General features: G+C 42.8%; 1 protein-coding gene across 1 annotated transcript in view; it reads right to left on the bottom strand.

The window, feature by feature from the left end:
• Positions 1 to 14,602: 14,602 nt before the first annotated feature.
• Positions 14,603 to 20,740, bottom strand: part of nrxn3a (neurexin 3a) — a 564,844-nt gene continuing 558,706 nt past the window's right edge. Inside the window, exon 18 of the mRNA XM_056296357.1 lies at positions 14,603 to 14,907. Within this exon, the coding sequence (XP_056152332.1) occupies positions 14,603 to 14,907 (305 nt within the window). The remainder of the gene's footprint in view (positions 14,908 to 20,740) is intronic.

Raw genomic sequence — 20,740 nt, 5'->3', positions numbered from 1 at the left:
TGTCCCGTTTATTGTGTTAGATTAATCAGACTGATCTTTGTAGTCTGTTGTTCATTTATGTTGAAGGGACTCAACAGTGCTGGAGGGGGGCAGTGTAGTGGGAAATGCCTGGGGATGTACTTGGAATGTTGCACTGGGCTCGTGCAGCTAGAGGACCAATCACAGGTTAGCTCGCGCTGTCACAGACGCAACTATATTAGACACCGCGGGAGAGACAAAGCGCCAGAACTGTTTAGTAACCATATCGTAGACTGTCACCTTAGCGTGGGATAGAGCAGGGAAACCTAGCGTATCCTGGGCTAGACAGTAGATACGGTGGCTAGCAGTGGTAGTGTTAGCAGCAGACTGCCTCGGTACCTGTAGCTAGCTGACTACCCCCGAGAGCTTCCCCAGAGAGACTGAGAGAGACATTCACCCGGTCACACCGGAGCCAGAGTACAGAGAGACACGCACCCCGGAGAGCAGCCATCCATCTCCCGCCCCGCCTAGAGCTCAGCCGCCCTGTTCCATCACCAGCCCTGGTCCCAAGGTGAGCTTGCTAACCCATTAGCACACGGCTAACTAGCTAACTAGCAGGCTAGCCCTAGCATTGGCGCAGCTATCTAGCTAACGGTGGTGAAGCCCGGTTTGTCGCACCTAAAAGTCCCCGCCTCCATCCATAGTTATCTGGGCTATAGAAAAACCGCGACAATATGTTTTTCTGCTCAATAAGGCTTTAATCAGAGTGTAGTGGAGGGTAAACAAGCATCGGTTAGCCACTTATGTTGTTACTACTACAACCCTGTCTGTGAAGACATACAGTTACTGTAAGCAAGCATTATGTCAGCTACACACTCGGAAAACTGCATTATTCTATGCATTGTTAGCCCATGATTATCTAAAACGAGATGATGCATCTCAAGGGGATTATCATTAAAGAGACTTGGAGTAAATGCATGAATAAGCAGGGGTACATAACGTTAGTCCAGGTGAATGTGCTGTTTCTGCCTGTTTTGTTACAGTAGTTTCACTTCTGACTTTTCCCATATAAATCAAACAATGAAACTTCATATCTACAAAAAATAATGTTTCTGTAGGGAGACTGACATCTAATTCTAAAGCCTTACTATGTAACCTTTCCTTTATGAAAAGGCTATGAAAAGGCTATAATATTTGCCCCCCCCCCCAAAAAAAATCTGTATTGTATAGTATGTGAATACAATATAACTTGCCCAATCTGTATGGTAGACTGTTTGTATAATATCATTATACAATATTTACAGTAGAGTATGTCAACACAATAGAAATTGTGTTTTAAATAATTGATGGTTAAAGTGGCATTCTTTAACTTTTTTTCGTAAGCAGACTGTGTCTGGTTAGACACAGTCACAAACATGGGCATTGTAACAGATGGTGAAGGATTTGTGAATGGGAAATAGGCTAAATCAGTCCTCTGTTACCTCCTTCAGTGAAAGATAGTGGTAAATTGTGACCAAAATCAACTTTATTTTTTATCGAAAAAAGTTAAAGAATGCCACTTTAATTGTTTAAATCCAGGGCAGACGATAAGTTACAATGCAGCTTCAAGTTTTCATTGCCAATCATTTCTAAATCTCTCATTCTCTTTTTTTTTTACAGGCGTGATGGCTTTACACCAAGCCCCTGCTCAAGGGTGTGCAGTTGGCATTTTCCAAATGGCAAAGCTGCTGGCCCATCACGTTTTGCTTGGAACGAGGGGAAGACTTTCCCAGGCCACCTCAGCCTTCCACACAAGAAGAGAAAAACAGTACCACTCCCTCCCAGTGGTGAAGAAGGGACAAATGAACTTGAATTACAAAATTCTGACATTGCAACCGCAGAGCCCCCTAGTACTTCAGACAACCCAACCGCAGACACCCCTGGTACTTCAGACAACCCAACCGCAGACACCCCTAGTACTTCAGACAACCCAACCGCAGACACCCCTCGTACTTCAGACAACCCTTTTAACAGTGTTGCACTGCTAGAGATAGAGGTTGACATGTTGAGAAGAGAGAATGAAAAATTGAAAAGAGAATTGGAGAAACAAAAACAGACCTTTTCCTTCAGCCAAATATCTTCCAATCGTGTCAAAGTAAAATATTTCACTGGCTTACCAGATGTTGCTACCGTCCTGGTTTTGGAAGCACTCTTATCTAAGTTTGAGCTACAATATCATTCGAATTGGACAGTCCAGTCTATGCCACTAGTCGATCAGTTGCTACTGACTTTGATGAAGCTCAAACTTAATTCTGGTCATGAAGACCTTGCAACCAGGTTTAATTGCAGTACAGCCACAGTTACCAACATTTTTATCACCATTGTCAGTGCCCTGTATGACATTTTATATGTTGGTATGCTTGAGAACAACATCCCCTCCATAGAGAAGAACCAGGCATCGTTGCCAGAGTGTTTCCGTCCGTTTCCTAACTGTAGGATTGTGCTCGATTGCACAGAGTTAGCAGTCTCCAGGACAGAGAGGCTTGACAAACAGAATCATTTATGGAGCCAGTACAAAAAACGGACCACACACAAAGCCTTAATAGGTGTGGCTCCTAATGGAGTGATAACATTTGTCAGTGACTATTATGGTGGAAGTGCCTCAGACAAGGCTATTACATTAGATTCTGGAGTTCTCAATCATCTACGCCCAGGAGACATGGTGATGGCAGATAAAGGCTTCACAATCCGGGACATCTCGCCAGATGGGGTTTCACTCAACATCCCGTCTTTCCTTGTTAATGGACAGTTCACACAAGAAGAAGTTAAGAAAAACAAACTCATATCCAGTGCTAGGATCCATGTGGAGCGCTCCATTCAGAGGTTGAAATTGTTCAACATTTTGGACAATATCCCATATCAGTTCACTAAAAACATAAACAAAATACTGAAAGTGTGCGTGTGTCTTACCAACCTACAAACACCAATTCTTCGGGAAATAGCATGAAATGACTTGAATAAATGTAAGCAGAATCAGATTCATGTATTTATACTTTTAATAAAGTAATACCGAATTAAGAACACTGCTTGATTTTTTTAATCAAAACACATTTGTAACAAAATGCATAGTGCAAAAACTAATGTCACTGTAAAAAGTATAAAGTGCAAAACATCAACATTGGTAACAAAATGCATAGTGCAAAAACTACTGTCAACGTAAAATGTATAAAGTGCAAAACATCAACATTGGTAACAAAATGCATAGTGCAAAAACTACTGTCAACGTAAAATGTATAAAGTGCAAAACATCAACATTGGTAACAAAATGCATAGTGCAAAAACTACTGTCAACGTAAAGAAGAGGATCACCATATGATGAATACAACATTTAAATATGCAAATTTGCAATGAGATTTACCGTGTGCAATGAAATGTGTTGTGTGTGTTCCGAATAGTGTTATAGTGGGGTATAATAGTGTAGTCATCCTGCCAGTGCTGAAAGACCCTTAGGTCCTTAGGTAGCCCTAAAATGGCTGTGATCTTACATGTAAGTCTATATTTCATTAACTCCTAATATGTATTTTAAATTCATTAAACCTTTACAGCGTTACAGTATGTACGATCATAGCCATTCTTGAGCTAGACACATGAAAAGCTAGCCTTGGATCCAAGAACGTCAGAGTTATTTTAACAAGTCAACCGTCGGAGAACAATTATCTACCGACAAAATAAAGCACTGGCAGTCTTTATCCAAGGCTTATGAATCGCCAGTAAACGTGGGATATAACATCAGAAGCCAGAATACCCAACATTACCAAGCTAACGCTAGCTAACCCTGTTAGCTCACTCACCTCAACCTGATAAACTTTCTGTTTCATGGAAGCCTGTACCTTGCCTTTTATAATGCCCCCTGAAACATTTACGTTCACAACTCTATCTGAATTGAAAGCATTGAGACCCTTTTTCACCCTGAGAGGTTCGTCTTTAAAAAAAGACGTTAATGTAAATATATTTACGGGTTCAGACATATTGTTTTGAGTGGAAAATAATGCAGTGAGATTCCCCAAGGCACCGGAAGTATAACTCCGCCCACACGTGACGTCGCGTCGTGCGTCGTGACGTCGTGCTTACGAGCCGAATTCGTGTTTGACAACGCAGACTTCAGTATACGGACGCTAGATGGATATGTGTAACAGAGTTGAAAATGACCTCACTCAGATAAAGTGAATTCTCCCAACATTTATATTTAACATGTTATTGTAATCCAATGCTTTTTGATGGTTTGTGTAAACCCCAGATGTTGTACCGCATTCACTAAGGTTAAATATGAGGCTGCGCGACGGTTAGTCTATGTATTCTCACTTTGACACATTTTGGGCATTTGCGCGACCCGTACCTGAGAGCTAGACCATCTCCGCTGGAGGTAAGCAGGCTTTGGGAGCGCTCCGTGAATAATTTGATATTTTAATACATGAACATGTTTTTCTTTGCAAACTATGGGTTGGATATAAATATATATAAGTTGTACTAACTGATGCTCTCGAAAAGTAACGATAGAAAGTGATTTGTAAGTGTTTTAACCGAGTTAAAGTATAATTTTGGCGGCAACCCCGCTGCGCTGTGCGTCATGGAGAGCATTGTTCTTATTGTGGTTTTATGCTATTTTAGACTTGTATGCAGTCGCGTTGCAGCAGAAATCTCATGGATTGTTGTTTTATTTGTGACTGCAGGTACGTGGTTTATGTATAATGTAAATGTGCAAGAACTTGGTTATGAATATTGCAAGAGTCAAGGATTTCTATGTTAAAACTATACGATCACTCAGTGTGCTATGCCAGTGCTGCCTGTCCTTTTGTTTGGTTTGTTTTGTACTTTTGTTTACATGAAGATTAATGAGTTGTGCATTTTGATTTCCATGTAAGTTTAGTGTGCTATGCAACGCATGAGGTTAGCCAGGAGAAACATTGTTTGCTAGCTCATGCACGAGAGAGCTAGACAATCTCCGCTGGAGACTTGTATGCAGTCGCGTCGCAGCAGAAATCTCATGGATTGCTGTTTTATTTGTGAATGCAGGCAATAAAAGCCACTGTTAGGAACCCCTGGTCTGAATCTCTATCACGAACACCTGCACAAGTGAGGGTCGTTACATATGGTACATTCCATTCCACGGGTGGAGTCATGTGTGTTATGCCAGTTTCAGGAGTTAAACCTCCTTCTGGCATAGAGCGCATAAAAACGTGTCCGCCAGCAGAAAGATTAGCGACAGGGAATAAAGTGAAGTTGCAGAGATATACCAAACACCAAAGACATTGATGGCATAACGGTGAAAGACACTACAGAAATCCAACGTTTTGAATCAGCAAACTCGGTTCATCCGTTCCTTGATTTGTTGTGGATGAGTGGATCCTGGCTCTCTCTGCCTAAAAATCCAAGCTGGAGTGGATATATGGAGTTAGTAACCAAAGACTTTACCAATTACCAGACTTCTAAGGCGATAATGTTACCATTCGTCAATGTCATTGTGGTGGGAACTGATGTCGACTTGCTTATTTTGTTGATACAGTTGTCGAAGCAAGACAGTCAACTCTATCTGTACAAACCAGGAGCTAGAAAATGTCGTAAAAGCTTTTTTTCCATCAGCTGTGTTCAGCGGCACTTGTCAGAAGCATCTAGCACGTTGCTCTTCCTGCATGTCATGACCAGTTGTGACACCACATCTGCCTTGAACAGAAACCGACAAGGCAAGAAGAAGGTGTTCACCCTTCTGCAGAAAAACAAGGAACTACAGCGCCATATGGTGAAGGTATTCAATGATCCAACCTCTTCACAAGATTCTGTGTCATCCATAAGAACAGTTCCTGCTGGCCTTGTATGGTGCTCCCAAGACCACAACATCTCTGAATGTTCACAGACACAAACGATTCATGAAGGCAGTAGCTAACTGTCCTCTTCAAAACAAGATACAGCTGGCAGCTTTACCACCGACATCTGCAGCCGCGAAGGAACATTAATTCAAAGTTTATCACCAAGTGCAGCAGTGGTTAGGAGTGGAGCTGCCACGAACTGAATGGGGTTGGGAATTGACAAATGGACAACTACAACCGGTTCTCACCCGCCAACCACCTGCGCCTGAAAAACTGTTAACTTTGATTTCCTGCAACTGCAAGAGTGGTTGTGAGCGATCGTGTGGTTGCAAGAAGTCAGGTCTGTTCTGTACAGTTCTATGTGGCCATTGCTGTGGAAATGGCTGCATCAATTCCGAAAATACAGTCATTTATGTGTAACCCAGTTAAAACATGTGGTTATAAGGGGTGATGCTATAGTATAAATAGTGTTAAAAACATTTAAATAAGGTTTAGTTTAAAAGGGTTTAAGAAGATTAAAATAATTTTAAAAATTTGGATGTGTAATAAAAGAGAGGGATTCCAGACATTGGATATCGGCGACAGGGTGTTGCTAAGGAAGGGAGACACAAACTGGAGAGTCGGTGGAGTCCTATCCCTTACGTGGTGCTGGGAAAGATGCCCAGCCTTCCAGTGTACAAAGTAAAACCAGAAGATGGAGGAAGAGGAGTCAAGACCCTTCATCGTATAGTATAATGTTTTCCTGGAAACTGTCTAAACCAGCAGCATTTACGGGGGTGAATGACATGCTGCAGGAGCACCGGTCGGGGAGGTGTTTCGGCACGGACGAGAGAGGGGAGGGACGGTGGACGACGGAGCCGGAAGGGAGCCGCGAGTGAGCGCGATATAGATAACTTCTGCGTTGTATGTTAAGTTTAGAGTGCACAAACCATTGTGTAATTTATATCTTAGGATTGTTTACACAACAGTCTGGGTGAGAGTATAAATTATGTATTGTGGGAACGTGGGGAATTTCTACCCGAAATTCAAAGAGCGTTTAGGTGTGTGCTAATGCTAATTCTAAGCGCTCGACGTGTAGCGTAGAGTCTGTTCATTACCCGTGAACGGACAGTTGCTAGCTTAAGTTGAACTAGCTCAGTTGAACTGTTGGAGGGGTGAGCTGCTGCCTCCAACCACCAGAGGGCAGAGCAGAGACCTGGGACGAGGTTTGGAGCAACCAGGGCTTCACTCGGCGTGTTTGTGGCGACGCGGGAGAGAGGACAGACATCAGACGGTGACTGCGCGAGATGCCGACCTGCTGCTAAACCTGCAGCTAAACCTGCAGCCGGGACGGTTGAAGAAAGACAAAGCGGGGACATGGTCTCAGGTACCGCACTTGTTCTTTTGCTCACGGAGGAGCGAAGGGGCCATTAAGTTTTGTCAGTGGCGCCCCCAAGGAGTGGCCAGGGGTGGCCACGGCCTCCCTGATACTATCCCTACCCCCCCCGCTGCCCCCCCCAGCCACGAGTCGCATATACAGAATATGCTTCTGATTATGCATAATATGCTTCTGTCTGATATTTGATCAATATTAAATCAATAATGTATAGTTTTCTTAACTCTCATATTGACAGTTTTCAACTAGCCTTATACAGTATACTACAACAGCATCATAGAATTCCCGAAATTCAGTCATGGATTTTGGTTTTGGTGTGCCACCCCAAGATTTTCAGCGGCCCCATTTGGCCCCCCCTATGAAACATTTCTGGGGCGCCACTGAGTTTTGGGCCACAACGATCACAAGCACCGAACCAGGCCTGCAACTTTATATTTTGTTTTAACATAATTCTAGTTTTGCCGGCTTTAGGGGACAGTATCCAGGTGTGTGTGTGTGTGTGTGTGTGTGTGTGTGTGTGTGTGTGTGTGTGTGTGTGTGTGTGTGTGTGTGTGTGTGTGTGGTCCCGCGAATTATATGGGTTGAGTTTAAGTGACAGTGAGATGGTTAATTGTGATTTTCTAGGAGAATCCATTTGGGTGTTAAAGTGTAGTGTGCTGTTATGCACTTACAGTGTTGAAAAACCTTAAGAGGGTTTTCCCGAAGAAAGGGACATTTCAGTTTGAAGAACATTCCTATTATTATTTTATTCTTTCATTTTAAATCAAAACTCATCTTTAGTTAAGTAAATAAGTGAGGCTTATTTTTCTATAAAAGCTGAGTTGTGTGATTTTATTATACTTACCTGCTTAGAGGGATTGATTTCATATGGAAGGAGACATACAGACACATGTGGTTAGAAATCTTTATTAAAACCATAACTTTAAAGGTAGCTTCGAAGGTAAATTCATCATAGGTAGGTTTAAACACCTGCAGGTGTGTACGGTAAAAAGGGATCCAGGACAATAATTAAAACTGAGCTAATCAGGGTTAACATGTATTAAAAGAACCCAAAAGCCCTGCCCTTATTAATATACCTGTTGAGGGGAGCGCTACATATGAATCGGACACTGATGAAGATCCCGGCTTTGGTGCAAAAGAGAGCGAAGATGAATTCAATTCCGATTCACTGGCACTCGGATATGAAGCATTTGATTTCCAGATGGCTGATGAGGATTTTGCTGTAGAGGATCATTCTGATGAATGTGACTTTTCATCAGCAACTGAAAATTCACGAAAGCGAAAATGCAAATCATAACCTGACATGTAGGAGCCATCTGATACTGTTACATGTTCGAACCATAATACTTTATGAACTCAAGCCACCGAATTTGAAAAGTTGGGTAGAACTCCTATAGCCTGGATTGTATAACGTCATGTTTTAAGAGTATTTTTTCTGTTTTTCAACATCCCAGAGAAAATCCCTATTATTACCGACTGTGAGGCAATTCAACATGATGTCATCCAATTATGACGTCATAAACGAGGTCATGATCTCATGCGCTTGTGCTTATTTACGTTCAAGGCAATGTTCCAAAGTTTCGTATGGCCGTTTAATAAAAAAACAATCAAATAAAATATACTAGTGTATACTAAAATACATCTCCGATAAGGCCACTTCTCATGTAAATATAACATATTGTAGCGAATTCGGGGGACAACGCAACCACAGGAACTGCCGCGGCCGGGAAGCGAACCCGTATCGCCCGCACCGCAGGAGGCATCGCTAACCGCTCGACTAAAGGGTCAGACCCGCGATCCAGCGGCCAGCGTATCTTCTTATCCATGCACGTTACACTACCCCCCCATCCTTCGGTAAGCGCGTCCCCGCGCTTAAACATATCAGCTCCTTCACGCCTCAGGGCGCATGCGCTTCCGATGGCCTTACGGTCGCTTCATCCCACTTCTGACACCAATGTAGCGAATTCGGGGGACAACGCAACCACAGGAACTGCCGCGGCCGGGACGCGAACCCGTATCGCCCGCACCGCAGGAGGCATCGCTAACCGCTCGACTAAAGGGTCAGACCCGCGATCCAGCGTATCTTCTTATCCATGCACGTTACACTACCCCCCCCATCCTTCGGTAAGCGCGTCCCCGCGCTTAAACATATCAGCTCCTTCACGCCTCAGGGCGCATGCGCTTCCGATGGCCTTACGGTCGCTCCATCCCACTTCTGACACCAATGTAGCGAATTCGGGGGACAACGCAACCACAGGAACTGCCGCGGCCGGGACGCGAACCCGTATCGCCCGCACCGCAGGAGACATCACTAACCGCTCGACTAAAGGGTCAGACCCTCGAGCCAGCGACCAGCGTGTCTTCTTATCCATGCACGTTACAATATGATGTCATTACTGTGGTGTATCTACAGGATAACCGAATTATACAACGATCAAGGTGTATCTTGGTCTTCCTCTTTTATTTGCTAGACCGTAGTCATGTGTATGTACTGTATGACGTATTGTCATGTGTATGTGCTGCATGACGTATTGTCATATGCACATATGATACTGTATGACATTGTCATGTGTACATATGTACTGTATGACGTATTGTCATATGCACATATGATACTGTATGACATTGTCATGTGTACATATGTACTGTATGATGTATTGTCATATGCACATATGATACTGTATGACATTGTCATGTGTACATATGTACTGTATGATGTATTGTCATATGCACATATGATACTGTATGACATATTGTCATGTGTACATATGTACTGTATGATGTATTGTCATGTGTATGTCCTGTATGATGTATTGTCATATGTACATATGATACTGTGTGATGTATTGTCATGTGTATGTCCTGTATGACGTATTGTCATGTGTATGTCCTGTATGACGTATTGTCATATGTACATATGATACTGTGTGATGTATTGTCATGTGTGTGTCCTGTATGACGTATTGTCATGTGTATGTCCTGTATGACGTATTGTCATGCGTAGATATGATACTGTATGACTTACTGTCATGTGTGTGTCCTGTATGACATATTGTCATATGTACATATGATACTGTATGATGTATTGTCATGTGTATGTACTGTATGACGTGCATATGATACTGTGTGATGTATTGTCATGTGTGTGTCCTGTATGACGTATTGTCATGTGTATGTCCTGTATGACGTATTGTCACGTGTATGTACTGTATGACGTATTGTCATGTGTGTGTCCTGTATGACGTATTGTCATGTGTATGTACTGTATGACGTATTGTCATGTGTACATATGATACTGTATGACCTACTGTCATGTGTATGTACTCTATGATGTATTATGCATATGTACTGTAAGACATATTGTCATGTGTATGTATGTACTGTATGATGTGTTGTGATGTGTATGTACTGTATGCTGTATTGTCATGTGTATGTACTGTGTGGTGTGTTGTCACGTGTATGTACTGTACGCTGTATTGTCATGTGTATGTACTGTATGCTTTATTGTCATGTGTACATATGTACTGTATGATGTGTTGTCACATGTACAGTGCATCCGGAAAGTATTCACACCCCTTCACTTTCCCCACATGTTGTTATGTTACAGCCTTATTACAAAATGGATTAAATTCCTTTTTTTTCCTCATCAATCTACACGCAATACCCCATAATGACAAAGTGAAAAAAGGTTTTGTAGAAATGTTTGCAAATTTATTAAATTTATGTGATGTGTTTCTACATCCTGATTGGAGTCCACCTGTAGTAAATTCAATGGATTGGACATGATTTGGAAAGGCACACACCTGTCTATATAAGGGCCCACTGTTGACAGTGCATGTCAGAGCAGAAACCAAGCCATGAAGTCAAAGGAATTGTCTGTGGACCTCAGAGACAGGATTGTATCGAGGTACAGATCTGGGGAAGGGTACAAAAATATTTCTACAGCTTTGAAGGTCCCGAAGAGCACAGTGGTCTCCATCATTCATAAATGGAAGAAGTTTGGATCCACCAGGACTCTTCCTAGAGCTGGCCGCCCAGCCAAACTGAGCAATCGGGGGAGAAGGCCCTTGGTCAGGGAGGTGACCAAGAACCCGATGGTCACTCTGACAGAGCTCCAGCGTTCCTCTGTGGAGATGGGAGAACCTTCCAGAAGGACAACCATCTCTGCAGCACTCCACCAATCAGGCCTTTATGGTAGAGTGGCCAGACGGAAGCCTCTGCTCAGTAAAAGGCACATGACAGCCCGCTTGGAGTTTGCCAGAAAGCACCTAAAGGACTCTCAGACCATGAGAAACAAGATTCTCTGGTCTGATGAGACCAAGATTGAACTCTTTGGCCTGAATGCCAAACGTCACGTCTGGAGGAAACCAGGCACCTCTCATCACCTTGCTAATACCATCCCTACAGTGAAGCATGGTGGTGGCAGCATCATGCTGTGGGGATGTTCTTCAGCAGCAGGAACTGGGAGACTAGTCAGGATCGAGGGAAAGATGAATGGAGCAAAGTACAGAGAGATCCTTGATGAAAACCTGCTCCAGAGTGCTCAGGACCTCAGACTGGGGCGAAGGTTTACCTTTCAACACGACAACGACCCTAAGCACAGCCAAGACAACGAAGGAGTGGCTTCGGGCCAAGTCTGTGAATGTGCTTGAGTGGCCCAGCCACAGCCCAGACTTGAACCCCATTGAACATCTCTGGAAAGACTTGAAAATAGATGTGCAGCGACGCTCCCCATCTAACCTTACAGAGCTCGAGAGGATCTGCAGAGAAGAATGGGAGAAATACCCCAAATATAGGTGTGCCAAGCTTGTAGCTTCATACCCAAGAAGATTTGAGGCTGTAATCGCTGCCAAGGGTGCCTCAACCAAGTACTGAGTAAAGGGTGTGAATACTTATGTACATGCAATATTTCAGTTTTTTATTTTTAATAAATATGCAAAAATTTCTAAAAAACCTTTTTGGCTTTGTCATTATGGGGTATTGTGTAGATTGATGAGAGAAAAAAGGAATTTAATCCATTTTGGAATAAGGCTGTAACATAACAAAATGTGGGGAAAGTGAAGGGGTGTGACTACTTTCCGGATGCACTGTATGTACTGTATGCTGTATGTTACGTGCCAGTACTGAATGCTGTCTTGTCATGTGTACACATGTACCGTAAGATGTATTGTCTTATGTGCTGTAGGACGTATTGTCATGTGTATGTACTGTATGATGTTTTGTCATGTGTACGTATGTACTGCAGTACATTTACAGTAATATCACAGAAACATTGACAAACTATCAATATCTGGCAAAGTCAGACCGTAATTGCAGACAAGGCATTTAATTTTTTTTTAAATTTTATTTCTAAGCATTTTGCTGGAAAATATATGGAAAATGAAAGATTATAATAAAGAAAACAAGATGCCATATTTAGAAAATGAAAAATAAAGTTATAAAGCAATAACTAGGTAGTATATAATAATGGTGTACAATGGAAACGAATTAAACAACTGACAACAAAAGAAAAGGAATGTCAAGAAGAGGTCTAGAAGAGCTCCGTCTAGCTTCCAAATACTCAGAGCATCTCAGGTCATCTGAACTGTGAACACCCGTCCATTATAATCTTGTTATTCATCATAGTATTTCTGTCTTTATTCTCTTTCCGGTATATATACACCAGTGGGACTGGAGAGCCACGGTACAAGATGGCATGTTGCTGGATAACTTGAGGTGTTCCAGCATCTCGGCAGCTTGAGGAACATCTCTGATGGAACATCTCTGATGAAACATCTCTGATAGAACATCTCTGATGGAACATCTCTGATGAAACATCTCTGATGGAACATCTCTGATGGAACATCTCTGATGAAACATCTCTGATGGAACATCTTTGATGAAACATCTCTGATGGAACATCTCTGATGAAACATCTCTGATGGAACATCTCTGATGAGACATCTCTGATGGAACATCTGATGGAACATCTCTGATGAAACATCTCTGATGGAACATCTCTGATGAAACATCTCTGATGACACCTCTTGGTAAAACAAGTTGATCCACCTGTTACACAATACTGATATAATGCCGCACACTCTGATTAGAGTCTTTCTCCGTGTAAGTTAACACACAGATTTTACCATGAAACACACTGATAAACCAGATACTCAGTCTGTACAACAGCATCACTAAAAAATTACACGTGTCATGGTGTATGTAAAATACCTACAAAGTACAATGAGCAGTATGTAATAAAATATGTAAACAAATCTTGTTATTTGACACAGCTGACTGTGACAGGAGATAGAATTTCACATCAGGTTTATTTCTGTATAGATATCTGTTAATTAACATGGTTATAGTACTGCATCTATCTTCCTCATCACAACTCCATAGAAAATAGGACAAGAGGCGATGAACCAACCTACAGAAGGCTGTAGAAGTAAAACCATCGCTGGCTGGAAACCAACAAAATACCCCTTTTTTTTAAGACAACAGTTTATATTTTTTGACAGTAAAAACAGAACAGGGAGCCTGCAACATTCTCATCTGATGACGATAAACAGTTTTGGCCTTGAAAAAAAAATGTTCAAACCAAAGTTGAACAGTGTGTACTGTGCTGCACTGTACTGTGCTGTAGCGCACAATACCAAACTGTATTGTAAAAGTATGATGGCATGCATTTCACAATCAGTTGCTTTTTTACCGAGACAAGAGAAACCAACCACTTCTGTCCACAAGCACATGTTCAGAGTCACTCTGTCCATCAGACGATGAGTAATAGTAGTAATAGAAGTGAAATCTGATGCCAGAGCCACTGGATCCTAGAAGATCTGCCCTTAGCAATGTGCTGTTGGGGTTTATTTTGATAAGATTTTTTTTGTTGTTTTGCTTTGTGCAATAAATAAATAAATTGATAAATAAATAACACACCACACTTGTATAATTTATAAACAATACAAATATTGTCATAGTCAGATATGGCAAGTCATTTTTTGTTGACTTTTACAATGATATTATGTCTTGACCCACGCTTGTTAAGCACTACATGTTGATTACATGCTAAAAATGGTCAAGATTGTGAACCCTTTTGGTATTAACAAGTATACAAAAAAATCTTTTTAACGCCAAGGATCATGTTGATCTAAAAGTCACTGAGGAGAATGACGTAGCTGTGAAATAGTTCTACACTGATAACGTCTCCAATGAGATAGTAAGATCACTACATGTTCTATTCAGCCTTCTCAGTATTGTACTGTAAGTGTAGGTGTACTTTATAATACAGTACATGTCATCAGTTCAATCACTCAGAACAGTGTGACTGGAGGTCAATTATTATACCATTGTTAGTTGCAGCTCCTGAAAAGGAAACTGATAAAATGTTCTTTATCTTTTTTTTCCATATATATTCTCTCTAGCTCTGTTCACAGATCTGTCAAATTCACACATAATACTCCTTATCCTTGTTTTTCTGTTTCTTGTGGCTGCCTATCAAGCTCTGCTGTTTGTCCTTCATGATGGCACCATTGCTTTGAACGGCTGAATTGGTGATGTAGTTCCTGCTCTCGTCAACCTGGTAGGAACCTTCATCTCTGTTCCTGTACTTATACATGGCATACAGAAGGATGAGGATGCAAAGGGCTGCGGCCGCCACTATTCCGACGACCATCCCGGTGGTGCTGCTAGACTCATGGACCACTTCTGAGGGCCCTGGGACTCGCCCGACGCCTGGCTCGGTGGGGAGTGCTGTGGGTACATTATGGAACATGGGGGAGGTTATTAATGGGCCCCTCAGCTTGGTGCTGTCTACCTCAAAGGAAGTGGGCAACGGAAGCAACACTAGGTCTGGCTTGGGTTTTAGCTCGCGGTTATTCATTTTGCTGGCCGGCTGTTTGGCTGCGGGGCCAATGTGGAGGGTTGCGGTGGAGGCTGTGGTCTGGCTCTGGTCAGGGATTAGTGGCATGGCAGTAGTGGTAGTCATACCACCACTGAAGGTGGAAGGTTTGTAAGGTCTAAAAGTCTTGGTATCCCACTTGGGCATGTGAGCTTTGTAGTCACCTTCAAAGGCCGACGTCGACAAGGTCTTATCTGTTACCAAGGAGAAGGTGGTGTAAAAATCTTCATCATCAGTAGGGGGCAGGTTAGAGTTAATTGCGTCTCCAGAGCCATACCCTGATATCACCAAGCCATCATCATCATCATCACAATCATCGCTGCCTCGGTCTGACAAGCAAGGTACCCCCGCCTCAGTGGCCTTGGACAGGGACTCTTTGGTGGTCTCAATAATGGTGAGGAGTGGGTGGTGGGTTTGGGGAGGGGAATGACAGGTGCACGAGGAGCTATAGAGGGGTGATCTAACAGATCCTCAACAAGTACTGGGATCACTAATTCGCCTCCTAGGATTGGAGACAGACATGTAGACATGTTACAGGAAGGAAAATGTTTTTTTATGAATTACACTAGAATAGAGCAGTCAGGAACAAAGAACACAGCAGGCAACACTTAACAAAATTTGAATAAAATGGTCTTTTGCTATTTAAAACCCTGCTAAATTAACACAGGAAAACTGAAAAGACGCAAAGCCAAGGGTTTGTGCATCAAAAAGCTGAAGGGTGTTCAAAGATGGGCTTGATACTGATAGACAGAAAAGAAAAACGAAGTTTATGGGGGTAAGAGGGTATACTGGTTATACTATAGGGGGCAGCCTGGTGAGTTGAATCCGTTTTTATTTGAGGTGTCTTTAAAGTGAGGGCATGACAGTAATGTCTCCAACCAACATATGTACATGTATCTCAGGATGTGGTGCATCCCTGGGAATAATCCCTTTGGATCTAAAATAAAGTTTTCAAAATATGACTTTCCAAAGAAAAGTGGTCTCTTGGCTCAACTTGCCCCTGATGAGGAGTTTTCTGCACCCAGCGTCGTTGGGAGTGTTTTGATCAGCCACGGAAGAGAACACGACGTGAAACAACATGCCGCCACGTACAAGAGGACTACACAACGGTGCATCTAGCGTTAGCAAGTTCTTCACCCACCACGACCACTACTGAAGATGACAAAGCTGCTGCATTCAAGATGTCATCTGTATATCATACAGTTAAACACGGACTGGACTACAACAGCGTGGACTGGAACAATAAGCTGAGCAGCAAACAGCGCTCGATAGATAAAGGTATTATTTATTATTATTATTATTATTATTATTATTATTATTATTATTATATGTATGGATATATGTTTAACAGACATATGTTTACTCTATATCTTTAGCCTACTACAGTATATTTTGTGTTGAAATGTAAAATCACTTTGGGCTACATTGTTTAGATGAAAAGTGCTATACAAATAAAGTTTAGTATCATTATTATGACATAAGGCTCTGGGCTACCTATACAAAGCGTCATGTAGGCTGTTACTCTGGCAATGTTTCTTGATTATCCCCGCCCTCCCTCCCATCCCGTTTCCCTGGGGTAGAATGTTGGTAACCCTAGTCCGGTCGCATAACACCAGTAGTAATGGCTGGGTCATTCTGAGTCCATTCCAGCCACTCTCTATTCATTTACAGGGTATGGGAAAGGAATTGCAGAAGGCCTACCTCACAGTCATCCAGGCGAACACGGTCAATGTTTTCACCTGGTAGTTGACTGGTAATATTGACCTATTTACCCAACGCACTACTAGAGGAGTTCACCTTTCAGCAGAGGGCTGGGTTCCTGAGATACTGGAGCGCGTCAAGTGTGGTGTTGCTCAGGAGAGCTGACGGAGCGCAGAGCACATTACAATGACATTGAGTTTAAAAACATTGTACGTGCTTTGAACAAAATGTCAGACCAAAGAAAACGATTTTTCACTGTGCCAGAAGTACTGGAAATACTAACTTCGAAAAGCGGGACTGCTAAAAGCCCCATAGATTCAGTCACGCGAGGAGAACTTGACTCAACCTGAGCCTGACCCAGACAACGAAGGAGCAGATAGCCTCATCCAAGATCCACCGATGGAGTATGTCATCTTTATATTGTTATCGCTTACTCATTGATTTGGTGTCTAACGTTTAGAACAGCTTGTATACAGTGCACTTGCACTACTTATATTTCATCTTTTCAAATGCGTTCTTTATGAAATAGATCTGCTCCATTTTAAATCAGACTTCAAAGCCTTCATACACTTTTATTTGAATGGGAACACATTTATAGAGGTCTGGTTGATTTTTCAAAAAAAAGCAAACAAAGCCAAACATGGAAGTGAAATTAAATGAGTTTTACAGTTTTGTACCTTAGACATTTCAAATGGCACAGACGGTATCCAAATGGCCTATTTGGAGATTCCGCCTAAACATGCCTCCTCTGAAACTTCTCTAACTTTGCTTTGCTTCAATTTATTATTATGCTTCAGTCTTGGCACAGGTAACGTTCAGATGTTTTGCTATGGTTTGATAGAGGTTTTGGACTGCAATGCCATATTTCCAAGTTGATATTCACTCTAAAAGTATAGTTTTCTTGGGCAGGAATGAAATCTTTCATTTATGCAGTGTTCCATCTTCATTTACTCTGGCCCAGTAAAATCTATACTGATAACTACACCTCTGCAGAAGTCCCACAGTGTTATCTTTATTATACCAGGATTATTCATATAAATAGACCTTGTATCAAAGAAGGTTGAATCAGTTCCTCTGGATACAACGTTTACTGACAGATACGTTTCATCACTCAGCTAAGGGACATCTTAAACTAAACTAACTAAACTGACTGCAGGCATCCCCACCCCTTATAAGCAATACAGTACAATGCAGTTGCATAACGACAAAAACCAGCAACCAGTTTCATAGGTAAATATGGCTGTGACCATTAACTAGATTTTCAATGGCCATGTGTGCTATTCACAGAGGATTAGGGAATGTTGCAATCACAGCATTGTAGAATGGCGACAGATGCAAAATGACTGAAACCAACGACCAGTTTCATGTGCAAATATGGGTTGATGATTCCTGTTGATGAAGCAGTGGCTGTAGTCCGTATGAAATTACAAAAAGACCCCATCCTTAGCAATAGGACCACCCTTAACACTGACCAAGTGAGTCTGCTCCTGAAGCTGTGTCTTCAGTCAATGGACTTCACATACAGGGGGCAGAGGCATGGGTGTGCTATGGGCTGCCCAGTCTCACCTGTAGTGGCCTGTAGTGGAAGATGTGGAAAAGAGGCTCTGATGTCCTATCTAGGGACGCCATCAAGCCATTGCTTCAGATTTGTGGACGACACCTGGGTTAAAATTAAATCTCAGGATGTACCACATTTCACCAACCACATGAACTATGTGGACACCACATCAAGTTCACCAGAGAGGAAGTAAAAAATGACAGGTCAGCCTTCTTAGACCTTGAAATTGAAATTGGTGTTGGGGGACGTTTGATTGTTGTTTACCGTAAACCAACACATACTGATCAGTACTTAAGGTTTGACTCTCATCATTCACTGGAGCACAAACTAGGAGTCATCAGAACGCTGGACCACCGAGCTGACAACGTCTCCATAAACACAGCAGCCAAGGAAGGGAAGAAATCCTGCATGAAACAGGCCCTTGTTAAGTGTGGTTATCCTAACTGGACGTTTGTCAAAGCCAGGAAGACGGCCAAACAGTGCACCAGCCAACCAAAGCAAGGAGAAGAACAATAGCTGCCTAAGCGTAAACAAGTGGTGGTTCTGTATGTGGTGGGAGTGTCGGGAAAGCTGAGATACATATTTTACTAACACGGCATCTCAGTTGCTTTCAAACCCCAAAACACGCTGCGCCAGAAGTTGGTCCACCCCGAGGATCGGGGCCCCTGACACAAACAGAGCAATATAGTGTACATAGTTAAGTGCCAGGAGCATTGCTGTGGCTTATACATTGGGAAAACTAAACAGACGCTGGCCAAAAGAATGGAACAACACAGGAGAGCTAACATGTCAGGCCAGGACTTCGCAGTCTACACCTTCTACAAGCCAGTGGACACTCTTTCAAGAATGAGGATGTGCACATCCATGACAGGGAGGTACACTGGTTTGAACAGGGAGTCAAAGAAGCCACGACCATCCGGGGGGGGGGGGGGGGGGGCAAGAGTACATCTATCAACGTCTTGCAATGCTGTGATTGCAAACATTCCAAAATCCTTTGTGAACAGTACACATGCCCATCAAAACTCGACTTAATGGTCACACCCATATTTGCACATGAAACTGGTCATTGGTTTCGGTCATTATGCAACTGTATTGTACTGTATTGTTTATAAGGGACGTAGATAAGGCTTATTTTTTAGTTAGTTTAGTTTATTCAGTTTATTTCGAACGTTAAAAAATAAAATTAAAATGTCTAATAAAAAAAAACAAAAGAAAAAAAATGAAACAAGCAAACGATATCATCATCAAACATTTGTTTCAAGTCTCGGCAGTTCAAAAAGGAGTAGGAAGAAATTAAAAACTTTTCTAGTCCTACCCCCTTTTTTATTTTAATATTTCAACAGTGAACTGTGTGATTTAAATGAGAACTCAATCATCTACCAACAGTGACCATGACGTGTAGTAAACCAGACAAAGGTTGTCCCTTGTCTCCGATTCTGTTTGTGATATCCATGGACAAGAACTCAAGGAGCAGCCAAGGTGAGGAGTGAGTCCGTTTTAGGAACCTCAGAATTGCATCTCTGCTCTTCGCAGATGATGTGGTTTTGCTGGCTTCATCAGAACATGACCATCAGCGTGCACTGGGGTGGTTTTCAGCTGAGTGTGAAGTGGCCGGGATGAGAGTCAGCACCTCCAAGTCTGAGGTCATGGATCGCTACCGGAAAATAGTGGATTGCTCCCTCCGGGTTGGGGATGAGTGAGGGTAGGATGGAGCGGGAGACTGACAGGTGGATTGGTGCAGCATCAGCAGTAATGCGGACGTTGTACCGGACCGTTGTGGTGAAGAAGGAGCTGAGCTGGAAGACAAAGCTCTCAATTTACCAGTCAGTCTTCGTTCCAACCCTCACCTATGGTCATGAGGTTTGGGTAGTGACTGGAATGGTGAGATCACGGATACAAGGAGCTGAAATGAGTTTCCTCCATAGGGTGTCTGGGCTCAGCCTTAGAGATAGGGTGAGGAGCTCGAACATCCGGAGGGAGCTCGGAGTAGAGCCGCTGTTCCCTCGCGTCAAAAGGAGCCAGTTGAGGTTGTTCGGGCATCTGATTAGGATGCCTGCTGGGCGCCTTCCTTTGGAGGTTCTCCGGGCTCGGCCAACTGGGAGGAGACCCCAGGTAGACCCAGAACTCGCTGGAGAGACTACATGTCCAATCTGGCCTGAGAATGCCTTGGGATCCCCCAGGAGGAGCTAGAGGGATTTGCTGTGGAGAGGGACGTCTGGAGTGCCCTACTTAGCTTGCTGCCACCGCGACCCGAACCCGAAGAAGCAGCTGATGATGAGATGAGATGAAATGAGATACTGATTTATGCTCCACTGGAGCATAAACTAGGAGCAATTGGGACACTGTACCACCGAGCTGACAATGTCCCCCCTGACACAACAGCTGGGGAAGGGCAGACATCCCACATTAAACATACCCTGGTTAAG

This window comes from Lampris incognitus, chromosome 16, assembly GCF_029633865.1.
Source record: "Lampris incognitus isolate fLamInc1 chromosome 16, fLamInc1.hap2, whole genome shotgun sequence".
Classification (NCBI taxonomy): Eukaryota; Metazoa; Chordata; class Actinopteri; order Lampriformes; family Lampridae; genus Lampris; species Lampris incognitus.
Note: the sequence above shows the minus strand (reverse complement) of the source record. Positions and strands in the feature narration are given on the sequence as shown.